The sequence below is a fragment of the Hermetia illucens genome, chromosome 5 (assembly GCF_905115235.1).
Source record: "Hermetia illucens chromosome 5, iHerIll2.2.curated.20191125, whole genome shotgun sequence".
NCBI lineage: Eukaryota > Metazoa > Arthropoda > Insecta > Diptera > Stratiomyidae > Hermetia > Hermetia illucens.
Genome location: NC_051853.1, coordinates 101,550,229 through 101,573,304, shown reverse-complemented (window position 1 = coordinate 101,573,304; position 23,076 = coordinate 101,550,229). Strand labels below are relative to the sequence as shown.

The 23,076-nt window shown below is 40.1% G+C and overlaps 1 protein-coding gene across 2 annotated transcripts in view; it reads left to right on the top strand.

Annotated features, from left to right (window-relative positions):
* Positions 1–23,076, top strand: part of LOC119657104 — a 126,535-nt gene that overhangs the window by 29,763 nt on the left and 73,696 nt on the right. For both annotated transcript variants that reach the window (XM_038063860.1, XM_038063861.1), the window contains exon 2: positions 22,063–22,110. In XM_038063860.1, the coding sequence (XP_037919788.1) occupies positions 22,063–22,110 (48 nt within the window). The remainder of the gene's footprint in view (positions 1–22,062; positions 22,111–23,076) is intronic.

The window sequence follows — 23,076 nt, the reverse complement described above, 5'->3', positions numbered from 1 at the left end:
GGACTGCTATTGATTTTTCCACAACTAATGTTTCGGGCTTGCTGGCCTGTAAGTAGCATTTCAATAGTTTATTCAGACCTCTTGGCTCCTTCTGTTTGTGTTGAATGCTTTGCAATCAGATGATGTATGATACTATTGAAGTCGAGGAGCGCCACATGAGTCGACAACGGTCATCACGAGGGCACAGTCATCTCAAATAATAATAATAACCGTTGGCGCGAAAATCCAATTGGATTTGAGACTAGAAGTTGTGAGAGCACTTAATTAATTAGATTATAATTCAAGGCCATAACGGTACACTACAATAATACGGTACTCTGTAGGAAGCAATGGGTTCAGCATTTAGGCCGCGATCTTTCATTGCGGCAGTCTGGCTCTCTAACCATTATGTCATCCGGACCTCCCAAAAATACCGATACAGCTCTGCTGGATGGTCCCGTAGTAACGCGCTTGTACCCCGCTGTGTACTGCTAACCCGGCTCGGGTACTTGCTGCAAGGTTCTTCAGGATATTTCACGTACGTTATTGATAAAGTTTTACGCGTTTTTAATATGGTGCGTAACAATATAACCAGAACCGTATTTCTCTACTATTCAAATTTCTTTGTTTCTTAATAATATCACTTTACATCTCTCTCCCGTATGGTTTCCAACTTTTCTGATTCCTCCTTTTTTATCAAACAACTCTTCACAATCACTTCAATGCTTTGTTCAAAGTTTATGCTTGTCTGGGGGAAACGTAAACGAAATATTTCTGTGCAGATCACCTTGAAGATGCTCTCTAATGGAGATTATCAATTTTCTTGGGGTTGTTTTCGACGAAATTGTAGTTGGTTTGTTCTGTGCTATAGACCGAACTGAGCTTTATCATTAGGAATTGCATCAACAAAGAGATCAACGTTTGGAAGATCATATATGGTGATCATTTAAAGACGCACGGCAGAAACTGAATCTGAAAAGAGATCCTGGGAAACTCAGTCTTGTCTGTCCCGTCGATCACAACTACTTTTTGAAGAGGGGAGGCGCCAAAGTTCCGGTAGATTTAACAACCACCTGCTTATTTCTAATGCATTGCACACGCATGAATGACACCGAGTCCAAAGTATGATTTGTACTTGCGAATGCCTTTTATAAAATACACAATATTCGTTGGCTTTGACAATAGAGAGAAAATCCGGACCCAGAGTGTCAGTTTTGCGGGGTGAAAAATAAAAGGGTCTGGATTGAAAAAAATGTGAGCCCTTCTCCCTATTGTTGTGTCTCCAGTCCCCCAAGCAAAATTGCGGCCTCCTTTTGTTTTCGCGGATTATTGTCCACAAAGTTTTACACAATCTGCATCAATTCAGCAGTTTTGCAAAAGGAAATAAATGAATGTTTCTCCATTCCTTGCATCGATTGGCTAAGCAAAATGCATCTGAATGCACGATGGCATGGACATGCGCAGAACAATGTGAAGCTAACTATTAAACAAGTCGGGAAACCGGAAGCTAGACGCTTCAGGTATGAAAGGTTTTGTATATTTCTTTTATAAAGAGATTTGGGTGTGCATTTCTCCCATTAGCATGTAGCACGTAAAATATGCATATATTATGTGAAAATAGCCACTTTCAAGTGATATTGACATTCATAGTATTGAATTTGCAGAGGAGCGACAGATTTGACCTAGTATAACTTTGTTAGTAATAGTGTGATTTTCACCAAATTTGGCAGAGTCATGGTCTATACTGTAGCCTACATTGCTGCAACATGTTGTGATTCTAGGGTGAACTTAAGGGGGGTTTTCCTGTCAATTACTAAAAATTATAGTAATATACTATTGTTAACTTTATTTGAACAGGTATCGATATGGAGAGTATTTCGGAGCCTAGGCACCATATAGTGGCAGCCTCCTGATTTTTTCCAGATTTTTCGGCTGGGTAATTCCTGAGAATGGGTTCGTTAAAAAAATGACCACTTTCAACCCCCCGCACTCCCCACCTTTTCAACAAAAGTCAAAACTATGACCGGCTTCGAAAAGTACTAACCGAGACCTTTAATTTGATACCCCACATGACTATATTTGATGAAAAAAAAATTTACGCCCCCCTTTTGCATGTATGGGGATCCCCCCTTAAATTCATCGTAAAAGGATGTAGCTCACTATATGCGTGAGCGTTCACAGTTCCCACCTTTATACCAAATTTGGTGTGAATCGCTATAACCGTCTCCGAGAAAAATGCGTGTGACGGACAGACAGACAGACAGACAGTAAACCGATTTTAATAAGGTTTTGTTTTACAAACAAAACCTTAAAAAACGGATCAGTGATTTTATAAGGAAGTGTATAATGTTATAACAACAATCCATATTGAATCAGGGCCGTGAAGCATATTAGAGCACTTCATTCAAGATCGTAACGGTACACTACAGGATTACAGTACCCTGTAGGACGCAATGTGGTCAGCATTGCGCTCGCCCGAGATTATTACCCTGATTTGACTCAGGTACTCATTCATAGCTGAGTCGACTGGTATCCGACGTCAAGTCACGACAGAAATCTTACTGCCACCAGTGAGATTTGAACCGCGACTCTCCGTAAGACAGCCTTGTGCTCTAACAATGCAGCTATCCGGAGACGTATAATGTTAGGATTATTAAATACGAGTTAGGATTTTGAGAAATGGGCTTTGGGTAAATATTTTGGAGAAAAGGTGTAATGATAATTTAAAATGAAGAATCAAAAATAAATGAATTTTTTTTTGTCAGAATGCGATTGACGAATTGCTTAAGGGAATGGTGGGATATGTAAAACATGCTATGTATTAGGAAAGAGAGGAAATGCCGCGTACAATTTCCTTAGAGGCTCGGCACCAGAGAATGGTGAAACAAAAGACTTCATATGCCGTGAAACTGCGGATACTACAAGGCATTTGGGTTTCCGACATCTACTCAAAGACACATATGAGGTCCATAAAAGACGCGACTAGAAATAATAAGTTGGCTTTTTGGTATTTATAAGAGTGCATGAAGTGTCATATGCTCTAAGCTATCTTACCATGTATTTCAATTGGATGGAATGAAGAGATTACGAAGAAAGGAAGAGGATGACCCTTTCATAAGTAGTGCCTGTGATTCGTCTGTTGCAGATTACCTATTTCCATGAACTCCCAGCCGTGGAACTAACGCTTTGCTTGACTGTTCTTCTCTTTACGGCCGACTATAAAAAAACAATGAAGAGAGCCTTGCAGTGATGGGCATGGTGTTGGACTAGTGACATAACACATAACTTCGTATGTCAAATGAGGATTTCCGCGATTGATATGGAGTTGTATCGATCGTGGAAAATTGCGAAAGAGACGTTTTCGATCGTATGGTAGACTTCACTTCTGAACGGGACAAAGACTGAAGAAGGAGAAAAGGAAGGGGGCACTATCTGATTGATAGTATAAATTCTATTTGCCTGATAGTGAACTAAGGAAGAAGTCTTGACCCTGATTATAGGCTTCATTTATCATTCAGCAAAGTTGACGAGCAATTCAAATTAGCGCAAAATAATGATTTTAATCGGATAATATCTAAGGAGCACTTGTTATAAACTAGGCACCTCTGGGCAAAGTTTTCACGTATTATTCCTTCAATTTCATACAATTTACACGCGTTTAATTCTAAATCTCCAGAATAAATAACGAGGGAAGAACCAAGTGGAACTGCTAGAAAATACCCCAGAAAATGTTTGCATTCGCTTTTAATATTGGTTCAGTCCCCAGCGCACCACCCAGACATTGGTAGACTAGAAGTAATAACTGGCAGTGGATGGGTCACATATTTACAAACAGTAACGTTTCATTTGCTGCTTACTGTAAATAATTTGCCATTTTGCCTATATATTTTCCTTTGCAAATTATCCAGATCTAAAGAGCCCCTCCGGAATGAAGGACGTAAATATAAGATGCAGCGTGATGACCTGATACTATGTTCCGATAATAGTAACAGCACCATATTACATTTAATAGATATCGGATATCGAATGACAGTAAGTTGGGTCGTTTTTGTTCTGTACATCCAGAAACTTTGGTTGAATTCCTTTTTTATATTCATGAATCCAAAAAAGGAATTGTACTCTATCCTTCGGTTGGATACAAGTAGAGGTTTCTAAATGTTTATCCTCTGCAGCTCTGTACCGCAAGTGTTGGTACTTATTGGGATTTAAAAAAAGACCAATTTTTCTTGCATAGCAAGATTTTCTTTCCTCTTAGCGTCCTTGCGTGTTGTACTGAATTACTTTCAAACTTTATCTTTGAAATCTCCACAGATTCGACAAAATATTGATTATGGCTGTTCATTTGATACCTTATATGGCCTGATGTTCGTGAAAGAATTTCGTTTCGACGATTTTAGTCTATACTACAGGGAAACTCATTAAATTGATGAAGAGGTATCCCTGCCTGACTTCCATTGGTTCGTCTCCATTTCCACTCCCAAATGAAGCATAAATTTTCCCTGTTTTCAATTTTTGGTTTTTTCAATCTTGAAGGCTACTCGGAGCTTATCCCAAAGGATATTCGATTATTGACCCATCTAGCATTAACTTTCCCCTATTCATTTAAACATAATTAATAGAAGCACAATTTCATGAGTCATTGCAACCCTTTCGTGTTGAATCCTAAATGCGGGAAGGAAGTGCATGACAGACTGAAAGCAAGTCTCCCATTTGTGTGGATTATAATTCTTACTAGCACATTTTAATATTCACAAAGTGGCACTAAATCAGGAAGCAAACTTCATTTGCATATTCCATGACCAATTTACCTGAAAGGTGTGTTAAGTGCCTGGGAGTGATGATTTTAATCACCAAAACGTACTTTATGGCCGGCCACCAAGTTCCACCACCCGCCGCCGTCGTCCCCTTACCAATGCAAATACATTTGAACGACTTTGACCTTGCCAAGTCAACTGCCCGCATTGTCACCCCTTCGTGCCCACTTTCAAGGCTATATTAATAATCAAAATTATGGTAATAATAAGCAAATGCCTGTTGTCGTTATGGCCCCAAACTGCTCTCTGCGGTGCTAGTTGACCTCGACACTTGTCACAGCCAGAGGCCAATCCCGTCGTCTGCGTGTTAAATTGCTGTTATGTCTGGTGTGTCGCTTTGTTGATATCACGTCCAGTTCCTAAATCCCGGAAACATAAGCGTTATACGATAACATCGGCAGTTTTTTCTGAGCTTAGCTGTTTCAACAACAGTTTTTCTTTCCGTTTTGGCACGCCCGCTTCCTCCTTGCGTACGTAAAGTGTGCGCCTTGAGCGAAGGAGACTCCTTAATTGACCGTATAAAATCTTCAATGTCTAAATCGTAGATTATTTTCGCGACACATTTTCCTTACTCTATTCATTCGGCCTGTTACTAAATTGTATGCCGACTGACCAAAAACAAAAAGCCATTATTCTTTGGCGGCGAGGCCGATTCTCTATTTCGTTAGCGTTTGAGGAGCAGCTTTTAACAGGAAGGGACGATGCTCAGAGCGATGATGGTTGTCGTCTAGGCCGCCATTTTGGTTGTTCTTTGAATTGAAAAGACTTAGAATACAGGACAAACTCTTTTTTTGGAATAGAAAAAATTGCACGCCGAGAATATGGTCCATGTCTTTGCAGAATCATTGGATGATGTGATAGTCTGGGCTGGATTTCACATAAAGACTTGATTATGGCCTGCTGTTTGTGCGGATTTTGTGTGGGATGTAATGTAACCATTAGCAACGGTTGGGTAGATTACTTTCAGTCTTTTTATCGATGGTAGAATTTCAGTTTCCCGAATTAATCAAAAAAGAATAATTCTAAGGTTTGTTTGCGTCATATCGATTCTTGGAATTATCGAAAAGAAGTAGCTGATATCTGCTACCAAAACCATTCCAAAACTAAAAACCGCGGACTCACTTCTCGAAATCCGGCCCACATTTCCAGCCGCAGTTTAAGTACACAAACAATTGCTTTCTTACACACGAGCCGTTGTATGGTTTCCGTTGTGTCTTAAGAATAGGCCTTTGTATAAGGCTTTTTATTCCATATCAAGTCTCCTTCAGATCTGATTTTTTTTATTCCTTAAATATTCGAGCGATACAAGTCGTATTTTCTTATCTATGGTGGCTGGCACCGCAACTCTGTGTGTGCCCCTTTATGTGATATGTCGTCGTTATCGTGGCAGTTGGCCACTGACTTTTTCGAGGCATAAATAAAATCGAAGTAGTTCTAGTTTTTTTGCTCCAAGAAGATCCCGAAGGAAGAATACGAGAAACCTATCGACACTACCATTGGAACTCCATTGTCTTATTATGCTGAGTCGCGAGTTGGCTAAAGTAATAAATGTTCGACTGTGGAACATTTATTATTAGAAGGAAGGTATAGTTTCCAGCTTATGAATGCGGTCTTTGTGTTGCGGCTATCTAACGTAGAGCCTCTGCAGCCCATGCAACCATTCGAAACCCAAAACCATTTTCAATAAAACCATTTTTTCTGTGTCAATAGAGTGTTGTCGTCCAATTTTCCGTTGTGGGTATAGGTTCTTGCGCAGTGACCGATTCGGAACGTCTCTGCGGCGAAATAGAAGAAACCATAACAAGTTCCTCGATTGTTTGGATTAAAGTGGAGCATCGGCGATTCGAAGAAGAGAGAGGTTATAGGTTTCCATATGGATTGATTTCATCGATTTTATATCTTGTCCGGCTCGGGCAACTTGTTTCCACAGACTTAAGGTTTTAATCTTTGGTTGTGCTGTCATTCGAACTGATTTATTGGCTCTTGAAAATCTCGTCCAGGTTGGAGATGAGGGCATTTATACGGGCAGATTGTGTGACAGTTTTGCACAGCCAGCCATGTTTACAAAATTTAGAGTTCAAATGCATTTATATTATAGCTTGACTATTGGAGCTGTTTTGATTTGGGGCATAGCAAAATCTACTTTTCCGTGCAATCGACGAATCCTGATATTAGAAGCTTGAAAACAATCGCAACCGATCTTATAATATTTGTAGATTTAAAAATGTGGGCAGATATCGATGCTGCTTATCCCAGTTACATCCTCATGTCATGTAGATTTGATTATACAAAATACAAAAGGGTTTCATATTGTGTATTCGCTCACGATTTTACGTGAAACATAACCGGAAGAATATTGAGTATTTTATTGTTGTTGACATAAAATATGTTTCACTTAATATTCCTATGCCCACTAGATCCACTAGGCCCCCACCATTTCAATCGATCCCGAAGAATGTCTTTTGATAACTGAAGATTCGGTTCCTTTGTTCCTTTCTCTGAAGCTTCGCAGGTTCCTATATTGATTGATATTGATTGATATTGATATTTGTGTGTTTTATCAATCAACTCCTCTCCTATTTGTCCGTGTTCGCTTCCCGATTGCATCTGCATCTATTTCGTCCCAGTGAAATTGTACTTTTCTAAAATCCACCTAAGACATTTGCGTACCTTCCGATTCTATCAACTACTTGACTTGAAACGTCAATAAATTGTGCATAATGTAGCATTGGCATGCAGTGAAATTCACTATCTCAAGGTGGCCAACGAGTGGGTCTGCTTTGGTGCTAGTCCTAGTGGGGGCAGAATTACATCACCAGAAATCGAGAAAGACCGCGCATAGGCGAGAAGCTTGCTTTGAATTTGAAAAAGTGCATGTGAAACTAGAGGCAGGTTACCTGAAATGCCCTTCAGCAACCCCCACAACTTCCCGAGATCCACTCCTCCTCTATTTTTTTGCGTCAAGTGCCTTTGGGGTATCCCACACGTCTTCCGATCACAGTTCGTACGAGTCGCAGGCCTATGCGCCGACCAACTTCTTCATTTGAGATAGTGTCGGGGCAGCGCCAATATTACCCTGCAGTCCAATTTCTGGTTTCGGTCCGGCATGGGGGAAACCCTCTTTCACTAAGGCCTCTTTTTCCCTCTGCATCACGTTTTTATATTACTAAATGATTTTTGAGGTGGTTTGTTCAATGTACTCAGTGCAGCCTGACTATAACTAGTTACTGCTCTATAAGTGGAAACCCTGCTCTGAATGCATGATGTAGATTGCATCTGGACTAAACGATTTCTGCAGTTCAAATGGCTTTATCGCCCATTTCGTCTCATTCATCGTCGTAATAGATGAATCTACAAGTGTTAAGTTGTTTTTACCTCCCTTATTGTGTCCGGATAGCTGAGTGGTTAGAGCACAAGGCTGTCGTACGGAAGGTCGCGGTTCAAATCTCGCTGGCGGCAGTGGGATTTGTATCGTGATTTGACGTCGGATACCAGTCGACTCAGCTGTGAATGAGTACCTGAGTCAAATCAGGGTAATAATCTCGGGCGAGCGTAATGCTGACCACATTGCCTCCTACAGTGTACTGTAGTGTACCGTTACGGTCTTGAATGAAGTGCTCTAACACACTTCAAGGCCCTGATCCAATATGGATTGTTGTGCCAACGATTATTATTATTATTATTGTGTGTAACTGCTGAACTGCACTAAATGTTGCCAGTGTTTCTAGCGATGAAAGTAAACGAATGAAATTATAGATCCCATTGCCGTCACTAGTAAAGTTTTTATTATTAGATTTACCTACCAGCATTCCAGGGGAAATTTGTTCTCTACTGTAAGCTGCTCTGGGACACCAGCGTGGTTCCATTTCCAATAGGTCCAAACGTTTTCCATGGAATACATGTCGAGAGAGTTATCAAGCTAACCTCTGTAAAAATTCGCGCAGTGTTCATAAATTACTGACGTTTTTATCTCAGAATCGCCTTCTCTTTGTCAATTAATTGATAGACATTATTGAGATATTCTGCAAACACTGGAAGGATATTTTCCCTGTAGTGTCCTCAATTAACGGACGCTCCTTACTCGACAAACTGTCGTCAATTTTTTTCATAACTGCTACCATGACCCTTACGTTGAATTTCGGGCGGCGTGTTGTGAGAATGTTCGTGGGATCACTCGGATGCAATGTATTTATGATTTGTTCGTAAACACGATGTTTACCCCGTCCGTTTACAATCGTTATCATAGGTAAAGCCAAGATTTTGTAAATTCTGGTAGAAATTTTGGCAATCGCGGACATTCTTTGTCTTACGTCTTGTTTACCGACTTCAACCGTTTGTGCAATGCTCGCGCGCCTACTCCTGGTTTATTCTCAGCCAGTGTTCGGGTTTTTCTTGTTGTTTCTGCGGATAGTCCTGACGGCAAACCACATCTCTTTTTATCCTGCAGACTTCTTCCTTCTGGTTCGATAATAGTTCTTAAAAATGCGTTCTGCTTGCAGCAGAAGCTTTGTGTAACTGATTTATTATACCTAATGAGCAGTAGGAGAGAGCAGAAAGCACTGTTTTTAGGTTTTATCATAGATAAATACAGACATGATTCGAGAGCGAAACGATGTTTTATCTGCTCTCCATTTGGAATACTTCGTTTAACGGTCTATCACAGGTTTTCATTGCCACCATGGTTTGGCATTTGGCTGGATTGATTCGTTTTGAAAATGGAGCAATGAAGTTCATCTAAAAAGAAATTCAGACGGGCTCAAGAAGACTACACACAGGAAACTCATCTAAAGGCGCATTAATTGAAATTGTATGGAGGAAAAAAAGCATTGCGTATGTGCGACCTTCTACAATACGTGCGCAAGATAAAAATGCACCCATCAGCTCTAATGTTAGTATGTATGTGTTTGTGATGCGGCCATGCGATTGCGAGCACATGGCTTTGCATAGCTGTTTTGTCCCATGGGACAGAAAAACACACACAGAAAACCATCTAGGCGCCGTCAACTCATCAGTTAGCTACCTCGTCCCACACGAATACACAATGACACTCCGTGGCCCTAGACACTTGATTTGCTCCTCCTGTGTTTAGTATTCCTGCACGGGCTGCATGGATGCGCATAGCATCAGATCATCCGGATAATGTAAGGGTTTATTGAAATTGTAGTCTTTTGAAGATAACGACTGTAATAGTGGTAAGAGGATGGCTGAAAATACACATTCCTGAAATATCCCAGCAGGTCAAGTGTAGGTTTGCGAGAGTCGGAATTTTATTAAAAACTGCGATTGCACGTAAAAGACCCGTCTTAGATGTGAAGAGTGCGTGGCCAACCGTGAAGATGTGGTAAATTTTTGAATGTCATCGATTTGATGGCCCGCTTGGTGAGTAAAAATAACTTAGACGTAGGCCTGTGGCTATTGGATATCAATAGATTCTCGTTCTTTTTGACAATAGGAGCTATTTTGGTGTTAGTTCGGCTTGTGGGAAAGTATGCATTAAGGAAACAGTGAGGGAAGAGACTGGAAAGGAATGGACTTTGGATAACAGCGCAACTTCAAAGGACAATACTTGGGATATAGGTAGATTTTCTATTTTTGGATAAGTCGACTGCCGCGTCATAGAATCTGGTTGAAAGAATGGGAGGATGGTCCTACAGGTATAAAGGAGATAGTTGAGGCAACATCTTCTGCTTTTTGATTGCGAAGAGGTAGTGTTTTTTAGTGATTCTTGAAAAAGTGGTTAGCCAGTTTTCCAGGTTTCAATGGAAGAAGAAAGTTCTGAGGAGGGATAGTTCTTGGAGTCCTACTGAGTCTGGCAGAGACATAGTATCCGCCTATCGATGCTATGAATGCGAGCACTGAAAAAAATGTGTTTGCTTGTCTCCAATGAAACTGTTTACTATGGGAGCGAAGGACTTGTCAGGATACGAGGAGGATGGAAGTATTCGTTCGAAAATATTTTCGTAAGAAATCACATTCTTAGTATTCTAAGTTACGGTAGGTGCGCAGGCTATGGGGGAAGTCAACTTTCAAACTCTGGGAAAATCGATTTTTTTTGTCATTCATTTAATAATTAATAACTCAGGAATCAACTAGGAAAGTTTCATGCACGAGAAAAACCTGTAAGAGCTCGAAATGTGCCGCCCCTTTTATTGCTTCTTATCGAATGCAGTTTAGGTACTTAGAACTTCAAACGTGGTTTTTTGACAATGAAACAACTGACTACGCGATTCTTAAGAACTTAAGGTATAGGTTTAATGAAAAACAAACGAAAATTCAATGCCGGAAAGGCAATCAAGAAGGTGTTCTACATAAAAAGTTCGAATTCCTTGACAAATGGAATTATCCAAATTGTGAATTTCTTCTTTAAGGGAAAAATAATATGCACCATATTTGTTCGAAGTGTTCTTTTAAGCCGGTGTTTGACAATTATTGCCCACAGCGTCAGCGAAGGAACCTAGTGGCTTTTTAAGCGATGGGTTTGTTATCTTTCTGTTGGGAGGGAAAAGAAGGAGCCGAATGTCAGCAGGTTACTCTGGTGGTTTTCAAGTTTCATCTTAGTCGAAATGAAGGGAGTGGAAAGGTTTTGGTTACCTGGTGCATTTCTGGAAGATGATTTCGTCGTAGTTGAGGGCTAAAATTGGCATGCTCTGCGGTGTTGGAAGATGTCACCTGTCGCTGGTTGCGTATGGTTCATTAAACACTTTATGTAAATTCAACTTTAGTTTTAACCGTCGACCGATTTTTTCACCATTTTCATAAACTTATCAAAGTAATTTATACCTTTTCTCTTAGCTCACGATTTCAAAAGCCCTTTCATTTTTCTGACCTTATACAATCCCCATGATGAAAATTTAACTTTTCTCCTTCCTTCCTTCCTTCCTCCCCAAGAGCTCTTCATCAGCTGCTAAGTAAATAATTCTTTGAAAAATGAAATCCTCAACAATCCATCATCCATCATAAATGTACATACAGCGATGTATCTCTACATCTTGGCTACAATTTCAATTTCAAATCAGCAAACTGAAAAAAAGATAAAATTGCCTGAAAAAAGGGATGTATCACTTCTCGCTGGAATTTTCCTGGAAACTGAATCGATAGAATCGAAATGAACTGAAACCGAAATCAATTTTCCCCAATAACAGCCTCAGGATATCTTCGGTATATACATTGCAATTTTATCTTGGCAAAGTTTTTTTTTCCTTTCCAATTTTATTCCTTTCAGTATTTTTTTAAGTTCACGTCTTTTTCGGGCAGCACCATGTAATGCATATAACATGGCAACGGTTGTGTTTGTTTTCCTTCCACTTTTCTGGATGTACAATATGAAATGTTTACATGAATTCATGAAAGATGTGTTCAGCTGTTTACTCTGATGGTTGAAATGAAGCACGAATATACAAATAGCGAATTATTTGCTGGAAAAATGTTTTTGCCCTGGTTTTCTGTTTGACATTCTCCAATCCCGAATATTAAATGTTCCATCTTATTCCTTCGTTACTGTACACAGCCTATAGTCAATAATGAGCATGCACAAGTCCCAGATGCTGTCTATTCTTATGGTTTGCTCTCAGAGGCTACCGGATCTCCAATTTGGCTTTCCCAGCGCACTGAATTGAAATGCAGTTGCAAGCACTGAATTTGCCTGAATGATGCTTTTCTCCGAAAGTCAATTTATAGCGAAGAAAAGATTTTTTCAATATTCAAAGACATTTCTCGAAAAGTAAATTTTCCCGACGAAGGAGTATAATACAGCGAGACGCGATTGCACATAGAAATAGTGGCCAAACAAAAATCCATCCTAAGTAGTTTGGCAACGTTCGCCAGAATGGAGAGTGAATTGATTCAATTTTTTTTCTTTCACATTTTCATTTCGATTGAAAAACGACTTTTATGGAGCTCTGATTCAGATCTCACCCGAACCTCCCACGTAAGATATGGGGATATTGAAAATTGGAAGCCGGTCGTTGGAGAGCGGCAAGAAGGCATGGAGTTAGTTAGAAAAACCATCGGGGCGGTAGCTGAAACAGCCCTCCATATCGATGTAGCTGTCTCAGCAGCAACACATAAATCAATCAATCACACAATTAACAGAATCGAAACTGTGTTCATGGCCAGATTGGATCCGCAGCCCTTCAGCTCCTCAATGGCTCCCGATTTCCTTGGGATAGATGAACGTAATTGAAATTTCCGATAGACTTTCTGAATTATTCGGTGAATGGCAAGTGTGAGATTACATTTGGAACAATTTGAGTGCGAGGATCAGAATCAGCAACTCAAGTTAAATTGGATTTTAAATTTTCAGTGTCTCTCAAGGTATATTTGTCTGTGAATTACGTAATAGATCTAGGTGTGGATGTGGAAGAGAATATTTGGGAACGATGTTCTACTTTGGTGTTTGTTTTAGCATATTGTGAGGTTGTGAAACTGTGCTTTACAGATATAGGGTTCGACATTTCAATCGAATATTCACTGTTGATGCAATTTTAACCTTAGAGGCGATATTTCACTTCCACTTAAATCCAAGCGTAAAAAAGGAGCCGCTAAGCCTGGGTTCAACATATTTGAATTTGGGTTTTTAAAAATCCAAGGGTAGCATCGAATCCTTTTCGTAAAGTTACCTTTATTAAAATCAGTTTACTGTCTCTCTGCTTTTCTGTCCCTTTGTCTGTCTGTTTGCCACAAGGACTTTTCTCTGGAAATCATGTCACCATTTGACATTAAATTTGGTGGGAATACTGGAACGTATGCAAAGGTATCATTTTACATTGAATTCTATCTAAGGGAGAGGGCGTAGATGTTTTTTTCCAAATGTCAAATGTAGCCACGTGAGGTATCCAATAAAATCTCTTGAACAATGATTGTATAAAAGGAGACTGGGAAATATAAAAGTGTTTTACTCTTTCTCAGAATTACTGAGACGAAAAAATTGGAAAATAGGAACAAAATATTATACAATACCATCTAGGCCTCAATATACCCCATTCCTCTATCTTCGGAAAAATGGCTGGAAAACTTCTTAAGTTCACGGTACGTATAGACCACAACGTAGTGCACAATACTGGAAAATGTTGTGGAAATCCTATAATTATTAACAAAGCTATAAGGGCCAAAGTTGTATCTTTGTCCATCGAAATATTGTATCATTGGAAAAATTGGAAAGCTCTCACACTTGCAGCGTCGAACTTCTAACTCCTTTTGAAAAATAGTACCGCTTTAACCTAGCGATGTTTGGAGCTTCTCAGAAATTTTTATTCATCAATTTACAGTGCACACATGGGATGTCCATGCTCATATACAGCATATATATGGTTGCCATAAATCCCAATGAAGGCATAGGGTAGCAAACATACTTATGTACCATCCCTGTCTAATTTTCCTAGAAGTTTACACCCTTCCATAAGGTCTTGTAACGTTCTTGGGGGTCTACAAGCCGAACATCCCGGAATAGTGGGTTCCATTGTACCCGTTGCCCATTCCTCATTGCCACTTCCAACTTCTGATCAACTTGTCCGCGGTCAGCTGGCCGACGAAGTTCTTCCTTTCTTATTGTTCCAGGCGAGGATACTCAGATGACACGACGCAGGCATGACCCAATGGCTTAGCACTTCCGAGTTACAGTGGCGGTTGGCGCGAAACAATTTGATGATGACGTTGCGATAAATGGATTTCCAAATTTTGGAAAAAACAGTGAAGGCGGGTTTAACGTTGTTAATACGTCGAGTTACCTTAAGTTCGATGCCGCAGTCAACAGAACAACACTACCACTGTATATATATATAATATATGTAAGTTGTTCAACTTCTTCGATATGCTGGCTCTTAATGCAAATAGGAAGTGTGCGATGGCCAGTCAGACTAAGAACCTTGGCTTTATTTGTTCTCATCTTTAATCCGATTTTGTTTGCCTTCTTGTCCAAGGCCAGAGTCATTCGGCGAGGGTCCATGATTCAGTAAGAGGCCAAGCAGATGTTATGCACATCACCGGGCTGCTTGAGAAGGGATGATATTAGCGTCTGAACCATTCCAAGTCCTCCAGCCAAGGAAGTGTGGAGGTCCGAACCGACAGCAAACGCTTTGCTTTGGACTTTTATCCAGTACATGACATTTTGCATCATCATTATATCATGCTATTAATCTCTTCAGAGTTCTTCTCCTGCGGAGAGCACGGTTCTAAAAAACGAGAAAGAATATATGCTTCGGCGATTTAAACTCCGCACGGTGCTCCATAATGATCGGATGAATGTTAACATCGTCGGACGTGAGGACCCAAAACGAAAATCAGTCTATTACTGTCGATTAAGTTTTCGAGGTGTTCCTTGCTACTTTCCAGGTAAATCTAGTTAGTGTCCGTTGGCAGGAAGTACCATACGTAAATACTTCTTAGTTATCGCACCTGAAACGGGCGCCCATCTTCAGAATTTTAGTGATCATCATCTTTTTTCACTCATTGGGAAGATTCCACATTTTCAGCGTTTACGAATAAGTGGAAGTTACAACTCTACAGAGGCTTCAGGGGGCGCACGGAACATTTCCACCAGAAGACAGGCAAGCCAAGTGTGTTGATAATAAGGATAATTTCGCTTTGGTTTGCAGGAAAAATCCGTATTCTCATGTTGTTGAGGGCTTCCAGCTCATCCACAAGGGCGGAACTACACTAAAGCGATTAAACTATTATATTCAAAATAATTAGAGGGTTTTCCTTTTTCGTCATGTTAAGGGAACAAGTAATTCTTGGAATTTCGATGCATGCGAATAAAAACAAAAATATTAGCGGAAAAACAAAAACCCTGGTGCAGTGCTCTTTCACCGCTTGAGTTGCTCTCACACCACCTGCAAGCTTCTTGGGGATGCGCCAGCTCCTGGTTTACACACCAGTACAGTGGTTGATTTCCTTTTGCCACAATGCACACCACGCTCCACCTCTCGTATTCTGTGATGAACGAAAGTTTGAACATGTTGCGATCACCTCCGCTCCTAATCATCAAAAAGGCTCTCAACTCCTTATGTTCATCGATCCGCTCTCACGATCCTACACATAGGCATATCCTAGAATGCTTTTTGGAACGTGGCCGACTACTTCTTCCGCACAAGAGACCAGGGCATTTTTGATAACGACTTAGTGTTCATCAACGTGTAGATCGCGGAGACGGCTCGTATTGAATTTGGAGCTGAATGAAGCTGAGCGAAATCTTATGCATGCAGTCAGTGGCAATATTTTATTTCTGCTCATAATATAGTCATGTGCAAAAAGGCTTAACTATGCAGTATATTTTAAAGTTTTCCTAATTTCCAATATCGGTTGAAACGTAGGAGTCAAAATGTACGTACCATAAAAGGGCTCACCAAGCCTTCCTTCGATATCCTCTGAAGTAAATTTATAACGTGCTATTTATAGTCCTTATATTACAGAAAAATTTTGAGGAAAAACTTCCTATATATCATTTTGAAGCTCTGACTCGACCCTAAAATCAGTGGGCACGAATCTCCCGGCGGGCTCCCGGCCTTTGGTACCCGACGCCCGTACCGCTTCAGTAGTGGAACACTTGGCTACTGCGGTAGCGTTACATGAGGCAATAATGGAGTTTAAATGAGATCTCAATCCGATCCTATACGTAAGAACTTAAACTTTGATAGGTTATCGCCGAGAACAACGCTGCCCCGTGACAGTCGAGATTCGTCACGGAACTTCGAAAGGAATATGGATAGTCCCCGGATCGACACCGACGGTTTGGTCGTTCTCGCTTGCTGTTTTTGTCAACAGAATCTGCTCAGCGTTTTCAAGGTTTTCTTATCGGTTTTCGTGCTACCGCCCTCTCTTAAAATTTCCTTTTGAATATTCGGGTATCGTCCATGAGCTGAATTTGCCATTGGTCGTCTTCTTGTTTAGCTCCTATTATTCTCCTTAGGACCCTTTTTTCGAAGGTATTGAGCAGCTTTTCGGAAGTTTGGGTTAGGATCCATGTTTCACATATACATATACAATTGCACAAATTATCATTTTGTTTATTCGGAGCTTTGCTTTTAAAATCCGTAGGACCGAGTTGAACTTGTTGTTTTATTTCGTCATATTCATTTCCACTTTTTGTCCCTTGTACACAAGAGTATATAAAGTTATCTACATTTTCCAAATTGTACTCGTCAATCGTTATTTGGGCGTTATTTATCTGGTTTTCGGTAACTTGCAGCCCAACTTCTTTTGTTGTTTTATCGAGGTTTACAAAAACCTCTTTTGCTGGTGTGAAAGATCGCGAAATGATATTTATATCGTCTGCACATGTGATAAATTGGCAGAGCTTATGGAGTAGTGTGCCTTTTGTGTCCACAGGCGACTTCCGTATATTGTTTCAATTCGGCGTTTGTCTCAAATTCATCTGTCAGAGTATTATTGACCCAGCTGACAGCTGCACTGTTGTGTGGGATTCTGATAAGGCCTGCCAATTTTCCTGGAATTCTCAATTCAAGAATTACTGTGTACAGAACATTTCGATCAATATGCCCCTGTAATTGCTACCTTTTTTGTGAGTGGAGCATATCACACTTTTTACCACTCTGGGATTTGTTCGTGGTTCAAGATGAATAGAACCAAATTAGAGATAGTTTTCATGGTCCACGGACCGCCTGATTTGGTAAGCTCAAGGGGGATGTTATCTAAGCCCGGGGCTTTGTTCATTTCTTCCAATATCGGCAGTCTAATGTTCCCATTATGCTCCGCTATAATTCTTGTTAATTCTGGTGATTTATTTCTGTGTGAGAGGTTGAGGAGTTATTTGAAGTAAGACGCCCATCTCTCGCGATTCACTTTCGCCCCCATTTGCTACATTTTTGTTTTTACAAAGAGTGGTTTTGGATTAATACTCACGCCTGAGGCTCTTCACTACTTCGTAGGTTTGTCTTGTGTTGTTGCTCGCGATGTTGTCATTGTTCAATTCTTCGTCAAAATATTTCGCTTCTTTTGTCGTCATATTTCTTGTCAAGCGTTCCCTGGCATTCATCGTCAAATAATCATTTCTCCGGTGCTGGGATTCGTATCCAACCATCTCTTCTACCATAGTTTTGATAGCGCTTTTGGTGTAAAAGACAAAATATTGAAATAGGAAACCGAAACAGTGTTCTTATCACAAGGAGAACAGGAAGAGCTGTAATGGTTAAAAATAAATAGTGGTGATCATAGAATACCCGTCCTGAAGTGACTACTTGCAAGAAAAGAGTTATTTTCTTTGGCGATATTCTTTGAAAGGTGAAAGCGGGAATCGGCGGATTCTGGCGATCGTGTGAATCGATCTACTGTCGGAATTAAATAAATTCTAGCGAGAAGTCTACAGATAACTTTGCTGCCATTCTTGCGAAAGATTGTACTTGATATACACGCTGCACATTGCACAAGGCGGAAGAGAAGGTAAACAGTACATTGCAGGTGCTCGGGATATAGATGGGAGCTGAATCGCATAGCAAAATAAGTTGATACATATCCAGCTTAACGAAAATCGAATGTACATAGAACCAAAATGGCGGTAAGGCTACTTGAGTAAAGCATTTGTCTAGCAATGCCGCTATATGCACATGCGGAAGACAAGTCATACAGGATACCGTTTCCGGGAGCCGGCTTTCTACGGACAAAAATCAACGACATCTATATTTACTGCCACTACGCTCCTCTTAGTGCAGCGGTTGCACAATATAAGGATATGCTATATAGTTTGGTGCCGATCGCTAGAGATCATAACCCCGAAATAATTGCCGGTGGTTCGTCTGGCCCCTAGAACTAGGACGCTAGGTGCTGAAGCCCAGGTCTTTTTTTTGAAACTCTTGCAGGACAAGATATCGTACTAGCCAACGTTGAATGCCGGGCTATTTTCCCATGTAGAAGGTTAGGCTTGAACGTTTATTTCACATACTCCAGTACCTCTCGCGGAACGGGGGGGAACGTACGAAGCAGTATAATAAGCCATAGTGGAAGTAAAAAAGCTAAGATAATTGGCTGGTCTAATGTGCTTTCCTTTGCTGCTGAAGTTTCCTTTTATCGAGTCTTCTTCTCCTGTTTTCTAGAAGAATTAACAGTGCCACCGACAGACCGACTGCGCTTTCCTTTGTGGCTAACCGGGCTGTAGACATGAGTGTAAGCTTTTCACTGAAGTGAGGAGCATGTCTTCGGTGGGGGACATCTCTCCAAAATCCATGTCTCGCCCTCGACTTGATTGCTCAAAATCGCAGTGGATTAGAAGTCAATAAACTTTTACCATTGGGAGAGTTAAAATTCGTTGCTTCTGTTCTCATGTCTTTTAGACACCCTTTTGTAGCAGTAAATTACTACAGGATATCCCACTACAAGATGGTATCCGAGGGAAGTATTTCGGTGTAATCGAAAGTGAGTACCGTCCATGGTAAAAATAAGGAAGGAATCCAAATTAGAAGTTACCTCTAGTTTCAGACGGTAATAACCATACGCGGATCTTTTTATCAGATCTTAAGCTTAGAAAGAAGGAAAATGATGAACTAGATAAATCCGAATCGTACTTCTCCTACAACCTGAATTAATGTATCTTGATGTGATGAAATCGAGGATATCCATGCTGGCATCAGACATAGTCTGCTGATCAAGAAATCACAAGAATTATTGGAAATGCAACTTTAAATTTTCAATTATATTTGCCACTCAATGGTCAGCAATAGGTCACAGGTCTCGCTCCTTATGGGCGTTCATAGCGAAGATGCAAGTAAAACGAAAGTGATACAAGTTCGTTCCATAACCGTAGTAGTATCTTTGATGTGGCTGGTTTAACCTTTCCTTATAATTTGGGGTAATTGAAATGCGACTTTTGAGGGGAAGACATCACCCGATAGGAACAGCAATGGAAAAGGCGAACCAGCTGTGCCAGCACATAGGCATTTTGTTCGAATACAGGAGGAACCCAGAAATTTAAATGCGGAATTCATCGCATTTGCGAAGGAGATAACATTGTCGCTCAGGAAAAGGGAAGTCGTAATACCAAAAGCTGGAAGAATGCGGAGATTTTTAAAACAAACCTAAAAAATTCTATGAGAAATAAACGGCTGCAGGCAACTGTACCTTGAAATATACACGAAAACGTAGGGCGCTGCCTACAAGGTTGTAATGAACAAGATAAGTTGGCAAAAATCAAGTTTCCAGCTCATGGCTTTTGCTCAAAAAATTGCAATTCGCAACAAGAGATTCCCTGGAGGAAGGCACTGGAACTACATATGTGCGAGAGAAAGCTACAAAGGTTAATTAATCTCTAACAAGGATGGTCGGTGACATTTATCCTACTGTATGCGACTCTTGTCTGGTTAGGAGTATTAGTCAACATTGTGAATCAGAAGAGGGTGAGCTCAACCCATATAGCACAACATCGGGTGAGGAAGTGTTTGTCATCCTGGGAATGATCGCTGAATCTCCTAACGAATGGAGTGCACCATCTTCACCGTCGACAACAACGGTGGAAAGATTTCGGACACTATAACTTCGTGAAGGAGAACGTGAGGTCTAAAGTAAATTGGAGCGCGGCAAACGCAAGATACAAAAGAAGTTCCAAGCCCGCAAAGTGCGACTCACGTTTAATTTAAGCATCCTGATGTAGATCAGATCCTTCCCCGCACAGTAATATTTTACGGTTCTTTCGTGGGAATATGGGCGGAGAAATGGGGGCGGTTTTTTGGCAATCTGGTGCAACTGCATCTTTTTAGGATAATCACCTGTGAACATTAAAAAATAATAGAACTTTTCCGTCCAGGTCCTGTATCTTCGTTAATTTAGGATACTTTATAGAGGCTGCAGATTCCGCGTAATCGCATCTCGATTTCAGTCATTTTGAACAACAAATTTCTATTAATTCTATGTGTAAAAACCACTTCAAAGACAGAAAGAAGATGCAGCCGCAGCAGTTGAGCAAAGATGATGAGTAACGGGCTCGTTGCCTTCTGAGCCTATTGTCCTCATTTCCATTTCACAATCAGCTTCCCAACCGAATTGACCTGAAAGTACAATAATATGTTATATATTACAAGGCCCACCGCTAAACCGCAGATTTATTTGGTCTATAAATTTGAAATTTTACAACAATACTTTCTTTACTATCATCAGATTCTTCAATTAAATCGACAATAGACAATCACAGTGAAATTGTAACCATAATTTCAATATAATTGTAAATTATGCTTGCCATCAATTATTTAGAGATAGTGATTTATGTTATCGAAAACTGCAGTCATAAGTTACTGATTACCCTCATCTTGTGGTCAGGTGGACTTTCATTTTGTAGCATTTCCCTCAGTGATTACCCACATATAACGCTGTACGAATCACATCATACAGCTATCTTTCATCACTCACTCATTCTCGTTCGGACGTTCTGTTCAGTGTGTACATAAATCATTTTCCACACTCGACACGTATTCACTTAGCACCATTTAAATGATGAATCTTGATAACAAATTTACTTCTCATTAATGGCATTGAAAAATGCTACGAATGGGAGAGTTTCATCTGCGAATCTATGAAATGTAAATGAAAAAGGGGCCAAAAGTCAGATTGACGCCGTCCGCATGTGCCTCCATTGAAGACAAATTACATTCATTTAAAAATGTATCATTTCTTTTTCGCTTTGAAGCCAGGAAAATGTATTAACTGTTACTCTACATTTGTGCGACGGCTGGGAGCGGTGTTCTCGATCTGGAATTTCAGCAATAATTCGGGTCATCCAGATTACAGTCGGACGAGATGTGATAAAAAAACATTCATTTTGTTAAGCTTTGTGCCTAGAATTTCCTTTTCTTGTGACTTCCGACGCAGGTTATTACCCTGCTGCGAAAGATTCTTGCTCGAACATATTTCAGCAGGGAGTTCTAGAATTAGCTCGCGCTTTTCCAGCGAGGCTGAGATCATGACGCAGAACATTTTTCACCGGTACATTCCGAAGCTGGTAATACATATTTAGAGTTCTTAGAATCATTTAGTCAACTAGAGGAACTGGTGCAAATTACTTTCTAAATGCTTTCGTCAGCTTGCGACCCATAGTTCCGCCCAAAATAAAAAGAGCAGCCAAATTACCCAGTCGGCCTAACGATCGAGCTCGTCAATCATTTAGATATTCGAAAGGCGAAGAAGTCTAGAAACTTCAATCTTTCCCGACGTTAAAAGATTCATTTTGAAATTTTCGTATATATACATTTATAAAATGCAATAATAATTTGATTTCTCTTTCGCATTTTTTACGAATTTTCATTATTTCTGTTTTCTTTTTCTCTAATTTCAGTTCGCCATTAAGGAGTCGATATGTCAGCAACGGCCTGAATGTTCGATGGTAAGTTTCTATCTTTCCAGCTCTTTTTTCGCTTCGTTTCCCCATAAATATACTTCAACGATACGATGATAAGTAGACGTCTGCTGTTGGTGTTGTTGTTGCTTACGTCGTTTGTTCTGATACCACTGCTGCAGACTATCAATGCTTTTCCATTTTTTCTCAGTACGAATTATTGAATAATTCAATCTCAAGGGTGAGCGCCAGAGCAACTTATCGGAAAAATGTCACAAAAATGATGACAACGATGAAAACTCATTAAAATACTCGAAACTGACTGATTAGACGGAGAGCGGGAAGAAAAGGATTCTGCTGGGAGCATTCGAGAGGGCATTTTGTGCCATTAAAATGAGAAGCAAACCTTGGGATTACAGAAACTCTGCGGATGTGCTTTTGAGATATAGACTCATATGACGGAGTACATATTTAGTCCTACGAATGCTCTGTATTGTACCCGTTCATTGTACGCGCATAACATTAGCCTTTCATGTTATAAATTTTATGGCCAGATTGCCTCCATACATTACATTTTTCGTTCTCCAGATCATAACTCCTGTCTGAATTGTGATCCCGTTTCATTAAAATTTTATGAATGTAAATTGATATTTGCTGGTTTCTACTCATATTCGAAGGTTCTATTGTTTCATGGAATAGTATGACTTGTTGTGCTTTTAAGGGTTATGAATATATTATGCCAACCTGTGCAGTTCTTAATATAACTTCAAATGGTTATGGTGCCATATTTCAAGCAAACAAATACTGAATATTTTATAGACCTAGTGTATGGAAATATTTTTCCTGGAAACTTTGTTGCTTTAATAAAAATCATCAACTTCAAACAAATAAGCCTTTTACCCATGCGTCGACCAATAAATTAGAAGTAAATAAACTAGAACCTTATCGACCAAACCTAATGGTCCATTGTACTCACTAACCGAATATCCTGGATTTGATTGTGTATCGCATGAT